Genomic DNA, 22,551 nt, shown 5'->3' on the forward strand with positions numbered 1-22,551 from the left:
CAAGTCCTTTTTTTTAGTTAGTATTTTATATTATTTTTATTATTATTATTCCCATCTTTTCTTTGCCAGTTTATAGTTCTGTGAACCAGACAAGCTAACAGGGTTAGACTGAGAGAGAGCAAAACTACACAGGTGGGAAAAAAAAACCTAGACCTTGTTTTCCCTTAGTTGTTCTCTTGGTTGAAGAAATTTCACAAGCCCTTTGGAGGACCTACTTTTAGGACAATGCTTACAAATAATACTGGTGTACGCTGGGGCGGGGAAGAGGGAGTTCATTTTTTGCTCTGGAACTAAGGAATTAAACAGTACCATACCCAATTCCCTGCATTATGAAGACTGATTCCACCACCATCATCACCCACTGCCCCATTCCCCTCCCCAAGTTCAATGTAACACTTTGCTCTTTTCACAGTTTTTCATTACTAAGTTTTAAAAACATAGCCTAACTGGTAATTACAATCTGAAACAATTCTTTTGGGGGTGCCCTAGGCGATTTCTGGCTGGTAATCTTTCAGGAATGTCAGAGAGAAAAAGGGAGAAACTTTTCAGATAAACTTCAGAGACAGGCATTTCTATATTCCTGGATCTTTTTCTCTCTGCTTCTTTCCCTTTCACTCCTTTTCTCTTCCTGTGGCAAGATTAGACCCTCCCACCTTGCTCTGAATCGGGTGGGTTAGTTACCACCATCTCCCCTCCAAATCTGTCCCTTGGCTTCCTCCCCCAATCCTTCTCTTCTAGCTACCCTCTCTCACATAGTTCTCTCTCTCTCTCTCTCTCCCTCCCCTCCCCTACCCCCCTAACTCACCCATCTCCCTAACCCACCCATCCCCCTCTCTCCTTTCACTTGATTGTTTTTTGTACTTGGGAAATTGCCTTCACCTAGAAGGAGACATGGATCATCAGATAATCCTGAAAGAAAGAGGCAGCTAAGGGGAGGAGGAGGAGGGGGAAGGGAGGGAAGGGGAGGGGGGGAACAATTTCACTGGGGGGGCCTTGCCTCTTTTCTCTCCTGGCTCTGTCCATTATCCGACCTAAACTATCCCTGGCTTGAACCGATTCTTGTCACTCTATCAGGCATGAACTCCCCAGCTCCCCACAAAAAAAAAAAAGGAAAGCTTGCAAAATAACCCATATCTCCTCAGAACTGGAGCCCCACAATTGGATTCTGACAGTACTAAGAAAGGGACTGTGGGCAGTCGTCGGAAGCTGGGGGTGATCGGGGAGGAGGTGTCAGATTGAGTAAGAAAGAGATTCAGGCCATTTGAGTTCTTGACCCACTCATACTAAAATTGTCTTGGAAGGTGGAGCTTTTAGGGGGAAAAGATTCTGGGTCTTGGGAAGGGGGAGAGATTTTGCTGTTTTAGGATATTCTGTTTGGATGGCCACAAGGCAAGTTGACTTCACCCAGAAAGGAAATACAAAACTCGGCATGGTCCAAAAACAGAGAAGATCGGGATGTGGTTAGAGGTGAATCTCCTCCCTCCCCCGCCCCAACACACACCCCGTTTTCTTTGTAAATAATAATTTTCAATCCATGGGACAGCTGTGAAACACAGAGCTGTTTCCTCTCCCCACCCCTATTAAAAACCCGTGAGACACACAGGTGCTTCAAGGAAATTGAAAAAGCAATGACAACAAACACGAAGCAAATCCTCGACTTGTTTTCCAGGGTCGCCAGGCAAGGTGTGAAAGTCCATTTCCCTCTCTCTAGGTGAAAGGAAGTGTCCAAGGCAGACTCCAATGCGGTCAGTGCCCCAAGGCCACCACCTCACTCCGCTTCCCCCTCCTACTCATCCTCTCCTGCAGTCTTCCAGGTCCATTTTTCGGGGTGATTTCCCCCCTTCCGTCGGGCAGCTCTCCTTCTCCCTTTTGCAGTCCTCCCCTCCCGTCCCCGGGCCGAGACGGCGGGAAAGGCGGCGCTACCTACAGCCGCAGGACTCCACTACCATGTCCTCGTACTGCTTATAGACCACGTTGTTGCCCGCGTCGATGTAGAGGATGCTAATGGGAGTCAATTTGGTGGGCACGCAGCAGCTGGGTGGGGTGGAGCCGGGATCCATGGAGTTCATAAGGGTCTGGATGATAGCGTGGTTGGTGGGCTCCAGGTGGGAGCGGAGGGGAAAGTCACACACCCCCTCGCAGTGGTACGCCTCGTACTCGAGGGGAGCGATAATCCAGTCGTCCCAGCCCAACTCCTTGAAGTTCACGTGCAGGGGCTTCTTGCTGCAGCGCAGCCGCGACTTCTTCCCGTGCCGCTTGCCGTGACGACTGGCGAAGGCAGTGCGCCGCCGCCGGCGGCCCTGCGAGGCCAGCCCCCACTCTTGGACGCCCGCGGGCGGCGACAGCGGCGGGGGCGACGGCGAGGGAGGCAGCCACGCGCCCTCGCCCCCCGCCGCGGCCGTGGCCGTGACGGCGGCGGCTCCCAGCTGCTCGCGCATCTCGGCAAACAGGTTCTTGCGCTTGGATTTGGTGAACACGACGAGCAGGGCGCGCTCCTGCGGCGGCCGCACCCTCCGGCCGAAGCCCAGGCTCCGCAGGTCCAGGGGCGGCTCAGCCTGAGGCGGTGGGGATGACGGCGGGGTCTCCCCGCCGGGCTCCCCCCAGGCGACCCTCAGCTCCAGCAGAGCTGCTTCCAGGGCTGGTGGCGGCGCAGGCCCTGCCACACGTCGAAGACCTCCCAGCCGGCTTGGGGCGCCCCCTGCGGGTCGAGGGTCCGGGCGTCCAGCATTCGTGGGGACAGGCAGGAGAAGAGCTGCACGTGGAGCGGGCCGCCCGGGGGCCCGGGGGAAGCCGGGGGCGCCTGGCGAAACAGCCGCAGCTCCGCGCCCACCAGCTCTTCTTTGTCTGAGAGCGTCGACACATCAAACAAATACTTCTGTCTCCTGAGAGGAGTGTGCGAGAGATCGTCTGCGAGATAAAAAATAATTACAGTCAGTTTCACTTAAGGGGGAAATCTTCCCAGTTCTCTCTGGCAGCCCCCTGGGAGGAAAAGCAGGGGCTGGGGGAGGGGACAGAGGAGGTTAGAGGTGGGGGAGGTGAACGAAGCCGTCCCAGGTAGTTGGGCAGCCCTGGGGCCTTACCAACCCCAGAGTTACCATGTCCTAGCCTGAGAGAGCACTGGGGTCGGGCGGGGGGTGGGTGGAGAAGCGGTGGCCAGAGATAATCCTCCCTCCCAGTCTGCTTTGGGCAGTTTAAGCTGGGGGCGGAAGTCAGACAGGAGCTGCAACATCTTCACAGGCCTTTTCCCAGAAGGTGGAAAAACCAACAGTTTACCTTTTGTTACAATGTAAGCTTCTTGAAAGAAGGGATTGTTTCTTTCTTTGTACTTGAATCATCAGCGCCTAGCAGAGTGCCTGGCATATAGTAGGCACTTAATAAATGCTTATTGATTGATTGAAGGACTTAAAACCTATGCAGAAGACTGAGTTTTTTCCCCTTCAGCTGCCTGGACCTTCAAACAAGGGGAACGAAGCAAGAAAAGAGAGGGAGGGCCCTTTCTCCAAATAATTCAGCCCTCATTAAAAAATAAAATAAAATTTTGTTGATATCAGAACCAGAGCTTTAACAATCCATATCGGCAGTTTACATGAATCAAATTCCTTGGCTTTTGCCTCAGTTCTCCACTTAATACTGGAATAGACAACGAGGACTACCTCCAAATAGAAAGCATACGTGGACATACCAATTATGCATTGGGAAACTTAGGTGTACTCAGAATAATTGCAGCATTTGGGTAAGACACACTCAGAAGGGGTTTCATGCATCCACAAAAACAGTGACATTTACAACATCCAACCAGAAATCCTCTTACTTTTACTCTCCAATAGGTTCTAGAGATAGACTTTCAGGACACATTCACAACTAGGGAATGATATTTAGGGGAACATAGGGGAAGATGGCTTTTACAATCCAAAGAAAATACTCTGGGACCTAGGTGAACCTGGATTTCTTTTTTGACACGTTCGTGCATGAAGGCCAACACCAAACCGAAGTGCAAGGCGGAAAGCTAACCAGATTTCCCCCAAACTGCCTTCTCATAAAATGTTTACAACCCAGCAAATACAAAAATCCCCAAAGCCCCGGGCTTTCCCCAGAAGCTAGTAAAGTTTAGGTAGATTTCAATAGTAAAAGTGTCACTGGAGCCTGTGTTCAACCCTTACTGCCTTTCCAAACCCAGCTAGCACCAGAACTAGAAATAGAGACTAAAGAAACACTCTATGCCGGTCCTTTATACTTTCTGATTCAGAGGCGGTTGCTCTCTAACAGTGCACATGCCCCAACCTGAAATGGAGCAGCGGAAAGGGTTAGTGAGGCAGGGGAAAAAAAATAGAGGGAGGAGGCCTTCTGGAGAGGACAGCCAGTTGATTTATGGGAGTCGAGACCTTCAGACCAACCCGGGTCACATCAAATTCAACAGGAATTCAACATTCTCTCCTTTCTACCTCCTTTAAAGAGCCCTGAGTTTTGGCCCTGGATTCAGCCACTGATGTAGTCAAGTCACGGGACCTCTCACCTGGAGGCTTCATTTTCCTGCCCCAGAAACCTAATCAATTCCTGGCTTCTCACAGCAAGAGGGATATAGAGAAAGAAAAGTGTCTTTAAGATGTTTTAAGCCCTCCTTACATATAGTATAGTAATATTTGGACTACGGAAGAGGTATGAAAGAAGCTAGCCAAAGCCTTGTGACTTTTCTTTCATGGAAATTACAAAAAAGATTAAACAAAATTTAATAATGGTACAGTCAGCATTCCCTTAGGAAATAATTTCCACTTCTGTTTTTGTAAGCCTTCAAAATAACCGTGTTTTGGCCCTGTTTGTGATAGGTCAAGACCTTGATTTTTATTTATGTTGCCCACATGGCAGCATGGATTGGAGAGAGCTTTTTTCTTTTTAAAGGTTGGTAAATAGGCTGCAGCACTGAATGAGATCCTCCTGGTCTGGACCATCAAGAGTAGAACTCATAGCTTTGAAGCAAAAAACATTTGGTTAAATTGTGGGCTAGTAACACTACTTCTCTTTTCTGTTCTCATTTTTTCTCCTTCAGTTTTTGTCACTGTCATCAAGTGATGAATGACATTGAACATGTCCTTTGTAGGTTCTTCAGAAAATTTGGGACAACAGCATATATTCCTCTACCTGCCTACAACTGTTCTACTAACCCACAAAAGGCATTTTGTTAGTTTGGGGTCTACAGAGTTTTGAGTCCCTTTCATCCTTATCCAAGGGCTGCACTGCCAGGACATCCCACCCTAATCCCCACCAAACTCTGGCTTTGTGACCTGGCACTTTGGGGAGTTCTACTAACTGCTGTGGGCAGTGTTGTTATTGTTGTTGTTGTTGTTGTTGTTGTTGTTGTTGTTGTCAATTGTGTCTGACAGAGTCAGCTCTTCCTGATTCCAGGCCTGGTGCTCTATCCACTGCACCACCTAGCTGCCCATTGAGCAGTATAGTGTAGGGAAGAGAAGACCTAGGTTCTAGTTTCACTTGTCACTTGCTGGCTGCATGACAACCAGCAAGTCATAACTCCTCCAGGCCCTAGTTTCCTCATCTACAATGTGAAGGGGTTGGCTTAGAAGAGCTCTAAGCCCTTTACCTCCCTTTAAGGAAACAAAACAGAGCCAGGGCTATGGTTGTACCATAACACTCTCCTCAATCCATCTTGAAACATATCCCTTACTCTTGGATAATTACTCTTCAAGAACTGAATCTTCTGCTTTAAAATTAATTAAAATATAATTAGATCATTAGGTCATAGGAGGAGTGCATTTTTTTAAATTTAGCATTAACATGGCTCTGAACACCAAAATGTCTCTAGCTAACACAGTAGTTGTTGAGGGGTAGACTCAACAAAATTTAGACTCAACTAAGTCGCTCTCTGAGGAAGAGGAGGAGGAAGAAGAACTTAAATTAGTACTGCATGTCTGAGGAGGGTTTTTCAAAAATAAAAATCTTTCATTTGAAACAAGACCCCTAGGTAATGTAGTGGATAAACTGCTGACCTCAGGAAGACCTGAGTTCAAATCTTGCCTCTTGTTAGCTATGTAACCTTACAGAAGTCACTTACCTTCTCTCAGCCTCAGTTTCTTCAACTCTAAAATGGAGATAATAATAGCACCTATCTTACAGGGTTGTTATGAGAATCAAATGAGGTAAAGTGTATAAAAGCAGCCTGTAAACTCTAAGTGGATGAAGCACTGGGCTTAGAATCAGAACGCTCATTTTCAAATCTGGCCTCAGACACTTGCTGGCTGTGTGACCCTTGGCAAGTCACTTAATCCTGTTTGCCTCAGTTTCCTCATCTGTAAAATGAGCTAGAGGAGGAAATGGCAAACTACTCCAATCTTTGCCAAGAAATAGAGTCACAAAGAGTCAGACACAATGAAACAACAACAAAACTTTAAAGCAATATAGAAATGTTAACTAGTATTATTGTTAAATAAATTGATTCCCTTTTGGATAAAGGGAAATTGAAGTCAGTTCTCTTGTACCACGCTGTGGCTGCAGCAAGGAGTGTACCACACTCAGGGTTCAACTCACCAGTCACTTCCTTCCTCCCCCACTCCCTCCCCAAAGGAACATGCCCTGAGGCCCACTCTTCTGTCTGGAGAACTCCTAGCTCAGATCACTATTTGTTGAGAAGCCATAGACATGCTCACAGACCCTCTCCACCTCCTCACCAGATACCTTGTTCTGCCCCACCTTTCCAGCTCCCCTTGATATATCATCTTGACCAATAGGATGCACTGGTGGTGCTGAATTAGGAAAAAAGTCTGAAGAAGGAAGTATGAATGAAAGAAAAGGAAGAGGAAGAGAGAGATGGAAGAAGGAAAGAAGAAAGGACAGAAAGAGGGGAAAGAGAAAAAAAATCAGTGCAGAATCTCAAAGTGTCTATGAACGCTTTTAGCATTTCCCACTGTGACTAAATTATCTATTATGCACACAAAAGTAAATCTTTGAGTTTCTCTCTGCTGGGCCACTAGTCAGAAGTGAGCCAACGCTCACAGATGGTATAATGCAGTGCAAAGAGGCCACGATTTGGAGATTTGAAGTCACGGGAAACTGGGTTCAAAACTCAGCCCTGACACTTATTACCTTGGGCAAGTCACCTAATCTTTTGGGGTCTCAGTTTCCTCATCTAGAAAAGAAGTGAATCTATATGAGCCTATACAGATCCTACCCATGAATATATGTATGGGGAAGGGAACCTGCAGAAGGGGGAAAAAAACCTCCACAACCCTCTGGTGAACAGAGTCATTGCAATACCTCTTGTGCTTCTTATGCCCCCATGACCCATCTCTGGTTTGATCTCTGAAGATCCAGAGAGTCTAAGAGAGAAGCAAAATTGCCTCTCCATTTGGGGCTAAATCCCTTTGGACTTAGTTTGGAGGGGAGGGCTAGAAAACTCACTCTAATGTAATCAAATTCATGTTTATCCCTGTATTTCCAAAATTTTGGTTGTGACTTTATTGGGAGAAGGGAACAAAAATATGAGATTTTATTTTCCAAAGTATTGCTGAAATATGTGGTCACATGACAGTTTAAGTTTTTCTTTGATGGATTTACACATTTTCTCTCTTACCAGCCTGACCTGTTAACATGTAAGCAGTACAGACTGCAGGCTGAAACTCCCACCATGCTTGGGAGGTATACCTTTGCTGAGCTGAGCCAATCAGTAAATCCTAGGAAGAGGTGCAAGGAGGTAGGGGGAGGCTGAGGTGGGAAAGGAAAAAGAAAGATGCTTTAAACAAAATCAGAACCTACGGCTTCAAAATCCTCTTCCCAACTTTTCACAAATACCACCACCAAAGAAACTTCAAATCTCTACTTCTCTCCCACTGCCGAATTCGTCTTTTGTTTTGCTGTGGTAAGGAGAGAAAGGAGGCTGTGCAATTTCATTGGTTATTGATGCATTCTCATAGAGTTTCCAGAACTGATAGGGGGCTTAAACATCATCTTACATTTTACACAAGTGAACAGAGAGACCCAGAAGCTGGGACTTGTCCAAGATCACACAGCTAGTGAGAAACAGGGATAAGACTCAAACAAAGGTTTTCTGGCCAGAATTTGGACCAGAAGACAAAAGGACAACATGTGAGAGTGGAAGGAGCTGGAGTAGAGGTGGGAAGAAGTTAAAATAATGGCTATTTTACAATAACTCTATAAAAGTCAATAGGCATTGATTATAATGGAGCTCCACAGAGGTGTTTGAGGGGCAGACATAGGGAAAAGGGGTCACATTTTTGTTTCTGTACTCTGTAACAGAGAACCAGGAGCAGTGGATGGAAGTTGCAAAGAGGCCAATTTAGGTATAATTTTAGGAAAATTTTCTGACAATTAAAACTATCCAAAAAGAAAATGGGCATCCCCTGCAGAGAGTGGATTTCCCCTCATTGGAAGGTTTCAAGCAAAAGGTGGATGACCACTTGTCTGTCATATTGTGGAGGGACCACATAGGCTATGGGTTTGAAACCCAGTTTAAGAAGTGCTGAAGGAGTCACCAGTGGAAAAAGGTTAAGAAGCCATGGGATAGATTATCACCCAATCAATAAGCCTTTATTTAATGTCTTCATTGTGTTAGGAGCTGGGAATGAAATAGTCCCTGCCTTCAAGAAAATAACATTCCATTGGAGGGAAGACCAAATGTACAGATAAGCATACATAAGATAAGGTACGGGGAGTAAACCTGTGATTTCAGTGATGTAGGGAACTTCCATATGAGGAAATTCCCTGCATGAGAGTAGGTGGGAAACTTCTCTGCAACTTGGAGGGTCAGAGAGGTTTTTACTTAATTTTTTTAACCTATTTTTTTTTACCTATTTTACCTAGAGGTTAATTAAGTGACTTCCCCAGAGTCACATAGCCAGTATGAGTTAACCATGGGAGAATCTAGACATTACAAGAGGCAGAGGTGAGAAGACTTCATTTCAAGCATGTTGGATACCCTGACTAGATGGTGTATAAGGTACTTTCCAACTGTGAGATTCTATGAGGTCATAACAGCTCCTATAGAAGGGTATGATGCCCTCCACAAAAAAAAAAAGGCAGATTTTTTTTTCTGGTGAAAGAACACTGGAAAGAATTGCCAGATGCTCAAGTCCCTCTCTCCACCTCAACAAAGGATAATTAACAGATCATGGGCCACTAGGCCAACGTCTGCTGTATCCCAGCAGTCCATATGCCATTAGATTGATTCTGCTGGACCAGAGCAGAGAACTTGGACCAAAGGGTAGAAGGTACAGAGAGGCAGATTTTGGCTCAGTATAAGAGGGAATGTTTATAGCTTTACAAAAATGAAATAGGCTGCTATCTAAGTTGATGTATTTCTGTCATTGGAAGGTCTTCTAGTGGAAGCTAGATGACCACTGATTGGCATGTGGTCCAGAGGGTCCCTGTTTCAGGTAGGGATTATAGTTTCCAACTCCATGTCTTAAGTCATGTGTCACCATTAAGGCTCAAAGCCTCCAGGGGACAATAATATCGGTCGGGGGAGTGATACAATTTTGAAGCTCTGCCTAGAGTGCATACCCAATCTTATTTTCTAGCTCAATGCTGAATCAAATTGCCTCAATTTAGCAGGACTTTTTTTTAATGGGGGGGGAGGTCAGTAGCTAGGAAGAAAGGCCAATGGGGGACATTTTGAATATGTTTATTCATATTACCTATTGGGCTAGTCCCTCTAAATTTAATCTCTACCTTAAAGTGGTCTTCATTCACTCAATCAATAAGCAACCATTTTCCAAGTACCTATACTATGTGTCAGGCATTGTGCTAGATACTGGGTATACAAAGGCAAAAGCAAGACAGTCCCTTCCCTCAGGGAACCTATAGTCTATCAAGAGAAACAGGTTCACAAATAAGTGATGCAAAAATATATACAAAGTAAATCCAAAGTAGTCTGGATGGAGGTATTAGGAGCCAGGGGGAATAGGAAAGGTCTCATGGAGGAGATGGTGCTTGAGCTGAACTTCGAAGTAAACTAGGAATTCAAAAAGTCAGAGGTGAGGAGGGAGTGCATTCCGGGAATGGGGAATAGCCAGTGCAAAGCCACTGAGACAGGAGATGGAATTTCTTGAATGAGCACAGCAAGTAGGTCAGTTTGGCTAGGGGAGTGATATGTAACAAGCCTGTTTCTGATCAAACAGTTTGGGCAAGACCGAGGGGGCAAGCAACAATGGTGATCAAGGATGAGAAAAACCAGTTCCTCTCCACAGTTCCTATAAAGTATCCTGAGGCTTTTGAGATGGGTGAGGGACTGGAAAGAATCTTGGCCCCAAGCTTCTCTGGAGCCTGAAATTCCTGGAATGCCCATTTTTTTTCCCCTCTACAATGCATCTTAAAGCCCACCCTGCTGGAAGTCTTCTGCCCAGTCAGGTGTATTCTGAGGAGAAAAAAAAAGAATCTTGAGTTCTAAAGTGTTAGCATGCTGTTTAACATTATGACTAATTTGTTGAATTGCTATAGTTTAGATAGAATAATACACAAAACAAGGCAAATACTTCAACTTATTTGTGAGAATATGGAAACAAGCTAATCAGGCTAGGGATATTTCCTAGAATATCCTGTCCATCTACTATTGGCTTCTGACAAACTTGGACGTATGACCATATAAGTTCAACTGATACCCTTATGAGAAACCTGAAGATGGTTTTATTCTTTCTCCATCTCCACCTTCTTAAAGATTGAAGTGACAGTGGGCTAATAAGAGGAAATTTGGTGCTGTTTAAAAATCATTGTATTTAGCATCATAAAACCAAGAGTCTAACCCCAGCTCTGCTATTTACTAGTTGTGTGACCTCAAGTAAGTCCCTTCATTTCTCTGGGCCTCAGTTTCCTCATCTGTAAAAAGAGGAGACTGGACTAGGGAGCTTTAGATAGTCTAGTAGTCTCTAGACTTCCAGCTTCAAAGTCTACGATTGATTGATCTCCATGCCTATAGTCTAAGTACCTAGCCCCAGCAGAACTTAACTATCTCAGAGTACAATAGGGCAACCTTGGCTTTTTTATAGGATGAGCCAAAGGTCTCTTTGACTCAGGATAGTCTTCAAGTCCCTTTTTTCCAGCTCTCTCTGTCTGTCTGTCTGTCTGTCTGTCTGTCTGTCTGTCTGTCTCTCTCTCTCTCTCTCTCTCTCTCTCAGTCTCTCTCTCTCTCTCTGTCTCTCTCTCTCTCCTCTCTGTCTCTCTCTGTCTCTCTGTCTCTCTCTGTCTCTCTGTCTCTCTCTCTCTCCTCTCTGTCTCTGTCTGTCTGTCTGTCTGTCTCTCTCTCTCTCTCTCTCTCTCTCTCTCTCTCTCTCTCTCTCACACACACACACACACACACACACACACACACCTTTCTACATTTTCCTGGTGAAGAAGGGAGCAACAACCCTTCCCGCCAAAGGTCTGGTATCCTGGGAATTTTCCCAGATTGCTTTAAGGAAATAGTCCAATTTTGCCCCAGGGAACAAATTTCCAAAGGTTCATTTGGAGGGTAAAAGTGTGATGCAACAGAAACCCTCTTCCCCCTCCCTCCCCCCCAAAAAAGACACCTCTCATTTTCTGCTATAGCTCTTGGAACTAAGACGAAACAAGGAAGAGTCCCCCTCCCAATGTTTTTCTAAGCTCTATTGTCTTTGTCACACGGCCCATTCATTAGGACTTTGTCAGTTTCAGAGGCCACCAAGCCTCTCTTCCTTTCTGAAATATTGGTGACAGTTTGGCGGGGGGTGGAGGCAGATTTGAAAAGAGAGGGATCTAAGCCCATATTTTCGCTGAAAAGACAAAGGCTCACCCTCTCCTCTATCTATCCTTCCAAGGCTCCCCGGATCTATGGAAATCCTTTCCCCACCCACACAGTCTATCCCAGCATCACAAGTTGGCCCTGTCTGTCCTTAGAGGAGGAGGCAAAGTTCCCAAGTCAGAACTCTATTCAATGGAGGGCATATCATCGACTGGTAAATATCCCCACCTACTCAGTCAAAAGATTTTTCATCAATTAATAAAACTGCAGTAGCCACAATAACTCAACACCACATATCCACGCAGCAGCACGCCAGCCCCAGAAGCCAGAAGCGGGTTTTCCATAGAGCAGACACACAAGTGCTCTTTCTATCCAAGGTCACACCGACACAGGTCCTCACGAGGTATTCCTGTGTTTCTACGTGTCTCTTTTTCTTTCCTTCTCTTGACTTCCTTCTTTTCCTGTCTCTCTTTCGTCCTTTGTTCTTTCCTCCCTTCCTTTCCTCTTTTTCTTGTCCTTCCTTCTTTTCTCCCTTCCCCCTTCTCTCTCTCTCTCTCTCTCTCTCTCTCTCTCTCTCTCTCTCTCTCTCTCTCTCTCTCTCTCTCTCTCCTGTACCTCACCCCCACTCCCAGCCCCCCGGACTTTAATCGCCTCTCTCCCAAAGGGTACACTGGATCCAATCTACCTATCCCACTCGCTCTCAATTAGTTCACTATCTTCCACGATGTTGACACTGCTCCTTGTTTGTTCCCTTTAAGTCCCTAGACCTAGACTAAAGCGCTGTTTATAAAGCCGAACATTTTCAGGTTTAGTCTGCGTGCCTCTGGTAAATGGGTCCTGCAGTGACTACTGGGGTAGGGTGATAGGAATCCAGGACTTTAAGAAAACTCACACTTGGAAAACTTCCGAAACTAATAATAATAATAATAATAATAATAATAATAACAATAATAATAATAACTGGGTTCTTGGTTCGTTTCCCAAAGAAGGCGGTGATGCTGCTGCTACTGGAGTTCATTCTGTTCTCCAGGCGTGTTCTCCTTCTGCCCTGTAATCTTTCCCCATTGGGAGGAGATTCAACCGTGGGAAAGCCTTGGGGAGGTGGGGATTTCTAGTGCGCTTACTTAGCACTTTCTGCGGCTGAATGGAAAAACTATACCAAGACGCAAAGCTTCCCAAGTCTCTAACTTCCTAACTTCCTAACCAGCCTGCTTTTTCCTCTCAAGAAAACTGCTGAAATCCAGCCTCCATCCCCACCCGCACCACCCGCAGTCAACCACCCTCAACCCTCACCAAGGATCTGCTAGGCACCGCGGCCTATTTTTTCCTTCCATTCCCCAGACTGGGTCCCGGGAGCTGATTTACCGCCTGCAGGGTTAGATGAAATCCGAGGTTGGGATGTCTCCCTGACCTCCCTCTCTGAAACTCTTCCCTTGACTCCACTGCTTCCCGTGAGTGGCAGGAGGTGCCCCGGGAGAGAGGAGAAGCCGGGGTTAATGAAAGTTTCCCAGTGGATCAGGTACTGGGCTTGCGGCCAATTCATCAGGGCTCAAATCTTAACTTTACATCACTGCAAATTACACCCAAACCACAACCTGTAGGGTTCTCGCCCTTCCATCATTTCTCTCCCCTCCTCTCCAATTTCTGCTTTGCTCTGCCTTCCCTAGCTCACTTTAAGCCCACTGGCCCGTGCCAGAAACTATATTAGAGGTCTTCATGTGGGGGGGGGGGGGGCGGGGGCGGAAAGAGGAGGGTTTCTTGCGGGGAAAACTAATGTTTGATGTGTTAGGACTTTAATTTAATTTCTTTTCAATTTTAACCCCAAACCTACATCACAAGGCATTTTCCAGATGCTATGAACCAGCCGCCCCTCGGACACCCTGCGGAAGTGGTTCGGGGGACTGCTAGACCCTCCAGCTACTGCCTTGGTGTGTGGCCCTCCTCCGGAGCAGTCCAAGTGTCTCAGCTTAGCCCCGAGCTCTCTTCTCTTTCCTTTTCTCTTGCCGGGATTGCGGCCCTCTCCTCCCTCTCTACTACAATAGGGAAAAAAGACCTTATTCTCCGCAATTTCCATTTACTCCTCCTCAGCTCCACCTTCCAAATTGAACCAAACTGGCAGGGGTTAGCATTTTACATAGTTGAAACTCTTAGCGCCTAGAGTGTTCCGACCGCGGCTTCAGGCTTGGCATCATAGGTATAATCCTACTTATATCTCCCTTTACTTCGATGGCCCACACACATCCTTCCCACCACTCTTAAGAACTAAAACTCAGTGTATCTAGGTAAATGTAAGGGTGGTTGGAGGAAGGTGAGCTCTGGCTTTCTTTTTCTGTCAAGTCAATTAGTATTTATTAAGTGCCTACTATGTGCCAGTCACAGTGCTAAGTAGTGGAGATAAAAAGAATGGCCAAAAAAGTCTCTTCCCTGTGTCTCTACCTATTTTCCTTTCTGTGTCACTTTCTCTGAGTCTCTCTCTCTCTCTCTCTCTCTCTCTCTCTCTCTCTCTCTCTCTCTCTCTCTCTCTTTCTGCATGTCTGCCTCTGTCTCTATCTTCCTTTGTAACTTCTTCCCCTCTTATTGGGTGTCTGTATCTCTGTTTTTCTGTCTGTCTCTGTCTCTACCACTGTCTTTCTCCTTCCCCTCTTTTTTTTGGGTTTTCTCTCCTACTTAATATTACCAACAAACTCCAAAACCAAACGAGCAGTTTTTGTGTCCTGAACTCACTTCTTTGGATGAAGTGTTCCCAAACTGCAGCTGTAAACACCTACCCAATTTCTTCCTCGTTCCCCAACTGCTACCTTGGTGTTGGTCATTCAAGGTCTCAAAGCTATCAGGAGACAATTCGATTAAGACCTTTGCAGCGGAAAAATCCTCCTATCCCAGTTGCTTTAGCAACTTTATAATATACACATTAGCAGGTCCATCTCATGAATACCCAAAATATCAATTCCCCAACAACGCTAATTGATTCCCCTAGAAAACAGAAAAGCAAAAACTCTGGAACCCATTATGCGAATGAAGAGCTATTTAATTCCAGTAAACAAGAGACTTCACTTGGCAAACACTGAGCTTAAAAATAAACAGCCCAACCATTAGGGAGTGTAGCAGCAGCCTCAAAACCAAATACCACTATCTCTATAGCCGGCGTTGTCTGTACCCCTCAACCAGCAGCTTCCCACCCCCCTCCAAGCCACCAGAGAGCCTTATTTGCCAGTAGTTAGTAAATACCCCGAGGGGGCTGGTTATCTTCAGATACACTATACTAACGTTCTTTTTTCTTTGCTTAAAAGACTCCTGGGCGGAATGCTAGCCAGTACTCCAGAGTTTGGGCAAGCAGGCTCTGAGAGGAAGCAACTGTTTCCTTCCCCATAGGGTCTTCTCAAACTTTCTGTCTGTATCTTTCTTTCTCTCTACCTCTTTTTCCTCCTTTTCACGCTCTCCCTTTCTCATTTCTTTCTCCTTTCCCTTTCCTCCCTTCATGACTTCCTCCCTTTCTTCCTTCATACCTCTCTACCTTTCTTCTTCCTTCCCTTCCTTCCCTTCCTTCTTGCCTTCCTTCCCTTCCTGGACAGAAAGTAACGCCTGATTTAAAGGAAGCATTGATTTAGTTCCGGATTCACACTGACTTCTCTGGGTTCTCGCTGATGTTATTGATAGGCTGGGAAATCCAAATCCACAGTCAAACCAATTTTTCGGGCCACTGGCACAGAGATTGGCTAGAAAAGACCAACACAATCCCATCCTAACCCAGTAACAATTATTTATGGGCTTTCTAAAGGGGGAGGGGATAGTATACCTTTGCTCATTTTCAGATTCCATTTAAAAGAGGATGGAATCAATGAAACTCATTATCTACATACGAATATGTACAGACCACATTTTCGTTGGTGGTGGTGATGAATTGGAGAACAGATTATTTGGGAACGTTTCAGAAGCTTCTAACCCCACCCCCACCACCATTTCAATCCTGCAAACTTGAAGGCTGCCGGATTTCCTCAGTCTGTAGAAAGGACCGCGGCATTCTTCTCAGATCTGCCTTTCTCAGCAGCAAAGGACAGGACAAGAACATCAAGAGAATTAGGACGCTTTACAAAAAAACAAGCTGTCCAGGTAGCCTGTAGGCATCATCGAAAGTAGATTGCAAGCAGGTTTAGCTTCTTGCTTTCGGAATCAAACGCCCCTTAAGATCTTGGACTGGAGAACTATCCATTGATCTTTAAAGAAATGTCAGCCGGATAAAAGGTTAGATTATGGATTTTTTTTCAAGTCTTGATCATCTCACCCAAAAGACCAGATCAGACATCTAAACCTGGCTTCTTTCCCCTTCTTTCTGAATCTTTCCAGGACCGGTCTGTTCAGTGCGATTAAAGGGCCAGACTTTGGGACCTGAATTCTAGATGACACCTTAAATTCTCATGTTAATATGTGTTGCGGGCACACACACACACACACACACACACACACAAACACACACACTAGAATTCCCTGCACTCTTTTTCCAAGGCTGCTACCTCTTACCAAGGAAATAAAACTTAGATTGGAACCTTCTGCCCTGCTTCCTCACTTCTGCCGTCTGGTCTGCATTAGTGTTTTTATAAGGGACTCGAACAAATCGAATACAAGGTCACCAAATAATTAACAGTTGTGAATTCCCTCCGTCCCCATTAAAATACTTCCCTGCTTATATTTCATTTTCCTTCTGCCAACGACAACACTGCCCGGGCATTGATTACACTAAAGCGAGGCTTAAGGTCCACCCAGAAACCCGCTGTTTAGCATAAACATCCCACAGAAGATGAACCTCGATTTGGAGTCTCATTCTTTTCTACTGCCACACTAACAGCTGAGCAAAGTCCAAGGCTCCTCCAGGGCCCCCCTCCCCAGCTTTTCCTAATTTTTTCCCTTTTATATTGAAAGTAATAATCAGATTCCTAAGTGTCTCCGTAATTTTATGCCAGAAGAAAAGCAAAATAAAACAAGACACAGAGAGAAAGATCCCAAGAGAGTATGATATAGGATTTAAGTCCCCCAAGGAGTTTTAGATCTCCTGTCTCTCAGGTTTTTTTTTCCCTACAGTCTACTTGTTTGCCTAGGAGATTCCATTAAAAAAATTCTTCATAGTTTAAAATCTTCTAGGAGGTCCCCTCCCCCTCAATTTAATGGCCATAGTAAATTTCCTAAATAATAATTTTCTTTTCTTCAGACTTAAAATTTCCTGCTGTTGGAATCAGTCTGCTTCTCCCCACATTTTAAACATGTATAACTAAAAGATGTGAGTATCTCCTTCCTTTTCTTCTTTTTCCTCCCCTTTTCTCCTCTCCTTTTTCCTCTCTTCTTTTCACCTCTCCTCTCTTCTTTATCCTTTTCTCTTCCTCAGGCCTCCTCAAAGGCTTGGTGAAATCTGTGAGAATTTTAGCCATTCCTGCTCTCCTGTGGAGCTCCAATGCTGGGGGTCCCAAGGCCCTCAGGCACCATCTGCTTTTTAATGAGTTATTTCACTTGCCAACTGTAATTTTCCTACGTTCATCCAGTCCTCTATGATATTTTGACCATAACAAAGTATGAAGGGCGGAGTGGAGAAATCACAAACGTTTTATTTCTTTCCTTTCCAAATTCAATTTCAAAACAGTTCTTTTCCATAGGCCTCTCTTCAAATATCAGAAATCCCCTTGCTTAATTTTCATACTGCTAAACTAAGAGGAAAGAAAGAAGCAGCAAGATGGGGAAATTCTGATCCTCAGCACCGTTCTATCCCCAACCCCCACCCATCCCATCTCCCCTACTCCCACACGCTTAGTCTGTCCCAGTTCACTTTCCTACTCTTCTTGGTTTTCTGATTTGTTAATAGCATGAGACTGAGCAGAACAAGTTACTGCTATGTTCTTTGACTTCTCACTGGTAAAATAATAACTCAAAAGATTTCCCCAGAGATTTCTGGCCCTCCCAACTATCTCCCCAGAAAACCCAAAGGGCATATTTCTGATGAAGATCTTTTGACCACAACGAAAACCCCAACAGTTTTGTTTTTGTTTGTTTGGTAACTGGGTGAAGAATCAGTACTATCTGCTTTTAGATCCAACTATACACTCTTATACCGTACAGCCAAGGAAACAAGACTGTTTCTTTCCCTCCTCTCCCAATACGTATTTTGACCTGAAAATAGTACACAAATATAAACATACTTAAACAAATAGATAAGTATACCGGATATGAGATCCTGCTCAATTTGAGCCTTGATCAGAGCAAGACTGACTGATGCTACATCTTCAGCTTAGAAACCCATCTAAACGGGGACCACACTGTCTGTCGTCCAGGGGAGACTGATGAAGAAGCTTTCCTGAGTTCAGAGCCTTGGGCGGCGGCTGCAGCGCCAACAGCCGACGCCCAGCCCCAGCTCGGCTCTGCAATTAACTGGGCGACAATCCCACCGGGAGGTGGGCAGTAAAAAAGCTACCACTTCAGAGGAACGGAAGTTCTCTTGAAGTTTCTGGGGATGTGCCATTGGCTGAGACCCCTTCATTATGGGAGACTAGACAATATTTGATATGTTATGACATGCACACTCAATTAGATCACTGAGCTGAAATACTCCAATCAGGGACTTGATGCTAAGCAACCCCCGGAAGGTCCAACCCCAGGTCACAGCCTGTGACACTTCAAATCAAAATCAGTGAAGGGAAAGTGAAGCTTTCCCTTCATCAAGCCAGGATTGCTGTCGGCAAATCATTACCACCCCTCCATCCCTCCTCCCTCCCTTCCCCCCCCTTCCGTAAGTCCTCTTTCCCTTCCCACCAACCCACTCTCCTCCCCCAGAGGAAAAATGTCATATATATGTGTGTATACACACACATATATATACACACACACATATACACACACTTATCTACTTAGACGTCTTCACGATGGGGGGGGGGCTGGTAGCGAGGAAAGGAGGAGGTAATCTAGAACCTAGATTTTTTTTCAAGCAGCTCCCGCTGAGGGATGCCCGCCCAGCCAAGCTCCGTGACGTTTCTAGCACTTGCTGGCAGAAACGCAACTTGTGAGAACCGCAGTCCTGGAGAAAAATTCCTACAGCGTTGGGAGCTCTGCGGGGACATCCGTTGGTCCCTTGCCAGCGGGTCTGGACCAGCGTCCCACTCCCACCCTCACTGCCCCCAACTAGGCTGGGCCTTTGGCCAACCTCCCTTTCTCAAAGCTTGAAGGCGTAAGCGCCGGCCTGATTCCTGGGGGCACTGGGAGCCCCGAAGAGGCAGGGCTACGCTGCGCTCTGCAGGACAAGGCTGAAGAGAAGCCCGCTAGCCAAGCCTATTCGAGTACTGGAACCCTCCAAGAAGCAATTCACCTCCCTAAAAAGCCAGAGAGCCCACCACCCGCTATGGAAAGCACACATGGGACTCGGCTCTGGAGGCATTCCAGCAAACCGCTCCGCGTCCGGCCAGCAGAGATGTGGGGGGAAGTGAGAATTCCAAAGTTCGCTGCAAGGACTCTGGAGCTCCGAAAACTTTGGACAGAGGGGCAGAGGTTCTCCCTACAGTCAAGTCCTTGCTTAGCGCTCTGTCTGTCTCTCTCTGTCTCTCTGTCTCTGTCTCTCTGTCTCTCTGTCTCTGTCTCTGTCTCTCTCTCTCTCTCTCTCTCTCTCTCTCTCTCTCTCTCTCTCTCTCTCTCTCTCTCTCTCTCTCTCTTCTTGCTTTCCTCTCCTCCCTCTCTCCCTTTCTCTCTCTTAAACACAAGTCCAGGGGAGCCGCATCCTCTCCCTGAGATATAGAGGCCCCGTGGAAGAGGGGGAGGCTCTACACTGACTCGCAACTTTTATGGAAGCTGGGAATCAAATCGCCAGCTCATATAACTACAAAGAAGCCATGTGGGTTTTCCAAGTCGACGTTGTCCTGAACCCAACATAAAAAACACGAAGTTAATTTGTTGTCTGGGGCTTTCAGCAGCTAATGAACCCCGTTGACCCCTCGGCCAAGCTCCACCGTAGAAAACTGAATGAGGGCAGGTTGCGAGGAGCAGGTTCCGCGCGCTGCCAAGAAGGCTGGTGGGCAGGTTGGAGAAGCTGGGAATAGGAGGAGGTCCGAGAACGCCGAGGGGGCGGGGGAAGAATTTACGACTCTCATTAAGGGTCAGTTAATTAGTCTGCCATTAGTGGCTCTGGAAAGAGATAAGGCAAAGGCATCTGGGTTGGGGGGGAGGTTACTATTTCTCTTTGGAGTTACTGGCTTCTTTAAGGATCTTCCTCACCTCGTAACTGTCTTGGACTCCCCGGAACCTCAGTTTTCTCAGGTCTTGGGTATATAGCCCCAGATCTAGAGAACGGGGTGGAATGGGGGATCAGACTAGGAGTTGCAAGGAGTCTGGAGAGAATGGGAGAGTAGATTACCAGTTTCCCCCTCTTTTCTTTTCTCTCCTTCTCTCCTTCCTTCCTTCCTTCCTTCCTTCCTTTCTTCCTTGCTTCCCTCCTTCCCTCCTTCCTTCCTTCCTTCCCGTCTGCCTTCTTCCTCTCTTCTTTTCCTTTTCTAGTTATTCACTCTAGGAATTTTGACTTCTTGAACTTGTAGAACTTCTGTGACATGGGACTGTTTCTTTCTGGAGGAGTAGTCAGGGAAAGGAGTGTGGATGGTGAGGTGTAAGTCGGTAGCGAGGGGGGTGGGGGGCGGTACCACACCGAAGAAACCACCGGGGTAGGGGACCTGATGAAAATGGCCAAAAAGGTTCTTGTTTGCTAGAGTAAGAAAAATGCGAAGTCCGACTTCTGGACCTGAGAACCTAGGATGTTTTGTTTTTAATAAAGAAATGCAAAACGCAGCAGTCCCCACCCCCTTTCCTCAGTGTTCTCCCGCATCTTCTTTCCTTTATTTTTCTTAGTTCAAGTCAACTGTCTTATGCTGCCACTTAACAAGATTTACCTGAGCTAGAGAGTAAATCGAATCCCAGAGGAACTAACTTCCCAGTCTGGCTGACCGGTCTCAGTCTCAGAGAAAAGGACTCCGGAGTGTTCCCTCACAGAGCTAGCTAACGGGTACTTCCAGTCGCTGGCTCCAGTCCGTCAGAATTTTGCTATACCCGCCTCAAAGCTGTACAGACAGAAGCGAGAACTTCTATAGAGGATATTCTCTCTCTCTCTCTCTCTCTCTCTCTCTCTCTCTCTCTCTCTCTCTCTCTCTCTCTCTCTCTCACACACACACACACACACACACACACACACGCTTCAACATCTATTCACAAGCCTAGGAGCCCCAGAACCCCAAAGTGATGTTTCTCTGATCATTTTCCTAAACCCTGATGCTGACCTTCCTCATTCAATGCGGGGCAGTACCACACCCCCACCCCCATTCCTCCATACACACACCAGCCTTCGCTAGTCCCCAACTTCCCGGTCCCCAATTGCCAGCCCACCTCCTCAACACTTTCTACCCCGGCCAACAAAAGCAATGCAGAAAATAAATGCCTTTCTGGACGGGAAAGAAGGGAGGGCACAGGTTGAAGTATCATCCGAAGCAGCTCATTCAGAACAGCCAGATTCAGAAATTAAACAAGCAAATTCTACCGTGTCTAAAACAAGCAAGATCTTTAGTGTCTCAGAGGAAAGAGAAGGCTATATAAAGGAGAAGGGGAGACATGCCAACTCAAGCCTTCCCTAGGACTGATCTGGGGTTGGGACAGACAAGGGGAGGGGAAGGCATCCAGCCGCCCCCGAGCAAGGGAAAACGGGCTTCTTTTTGTTTTGTTTTGTTTTGTTGTTTTAACTTACCTCGTCCCCTATCTACAAAACTAGTGATAGTATTGGCAGCCTTGGAGGATTGGAAGAAGCTGGCATTGATCCCCAGTTTTTCTGCGATGGAATAGGTCCTGTAAATGGATAGCATGTACTCATGGGGCACCACCCGGGGACTCCTAACCAGCTGCCCGTGAGCCTCAGGCTGCCGCTGCTGAGAACTGGGCTGCTCGGGCTGCTGCTCCTGGCGTGCAGGCTGCGGACGCTCTTGCCGCGGAGGCTCGTCCGCCTGCTCCGGGTGCCCCTGGCCCGCGGCGCTCTCTCGCGGCGCCCGGGACATCTTCCCTTCCTTGCGGCTCCTCATGCCCTTGGCTGAGCCCAGCTCGGCGGACGAGGACGAGGACGAAGAGGACGAGGTGGAAGTGGAGGATGAGATAGAAGCCTGCTGGAAACCGGGTAAATCCCATAGAAAACTGATGAGGAAGACTGCTGAGAGCAGGGCCCGGTGAGCATCCATGGCGAGCAGCGTCTGATGCCCCACTCAGCCCTTTCCCCTCCCGCGGGTGGAGGCGAGGAGAGCGCGGCGTGGCTTCGGGGCGCGGAGCGAGCGGGCTGGACAGCGGCTGCGGGCGCGGGCTACGGCAGGGCTTTCCGCGCGGCACAGAGTGCAAGGATCCCCCGTCCCAGAGCACTAGCCCCGGCCCCGCCACGCCCCCTCCCGCCCCTTGCCGGGAGGGGAGGGCTAGGACTAGAGGCCAGGGTGATGCGGCAAGGAGTTGAGGAGGTGGAGTGGGGGCGAGGGGGCGGGAGCATGTGTGGGAGGGGGAGGCAGCGCCCCCGCGGGACGCGCACTGGGTTGCTTAGGGCTGCGCGTGGCTCGCGGTTGCTGGACACTGGAGCTGGGAAAACGGGAGAAACGGGCGGAGGGAGAGCGGAGACGGGGAGAGATGATGTAGAGTCAGCTGCGGGACTGGGGAAGAAGAGGAGGGAAGGGCAGAGCGTGGGGCGGTCGCAGGGACCCCTTGGTGGGCCCGAGGCTGGGTGCCTTGCTGCATCCTGCCCGCCTCCTAATTCTTCAACCATCTCCAGCTCTCCCTCGGAGCTGACCCGTTGAAAG

At 47.1% G+C, this 22,551-nt stretch overlaps 1 protein-coding gene across 1 annotated transcript; it reads right to left on the reverse strand.

The window, feature by feature from the left end:
* Positions 1 to 808: 808 nt before the first annotated feature.
* GDF6 (growth differentiation factor 6) lies at positions 809 to 22,180 on the reverse strand. Its single transcript, XM_020968824.2, is given in 3 exon segments — positions 809 to 2,620; positions 2,623 to 2,907; positions 21,471 to 22,180. Coding segments are annotated over 3 exon segments (1,467 nt in total). The 5' UTR covers positions 21,952 to 22,180; the 3' UTR covers positions 809 to 1,919.
* Between the last annotated feature and the right edge of the window lie 371 nt (positions 22,181 to 22,551).

This window comes from Phascolarctos cinereus, unplaced genomic scaffold, assembly GCF_003287225.1.
Source record: "Phascolarctos cinereus isolate Bilbo 61053 unplaced genomic scaffold, phaCin_HiC Scaffold_4;HRSCAF=312, whole genome shotgun sequence".
Lineage (NCBI taxonomy): Eukaryota > Metazoa > Chordata > Mammalia > Diprotodontia > Phascolarctidae > Phascolarctos > Phascolarctos cinereus.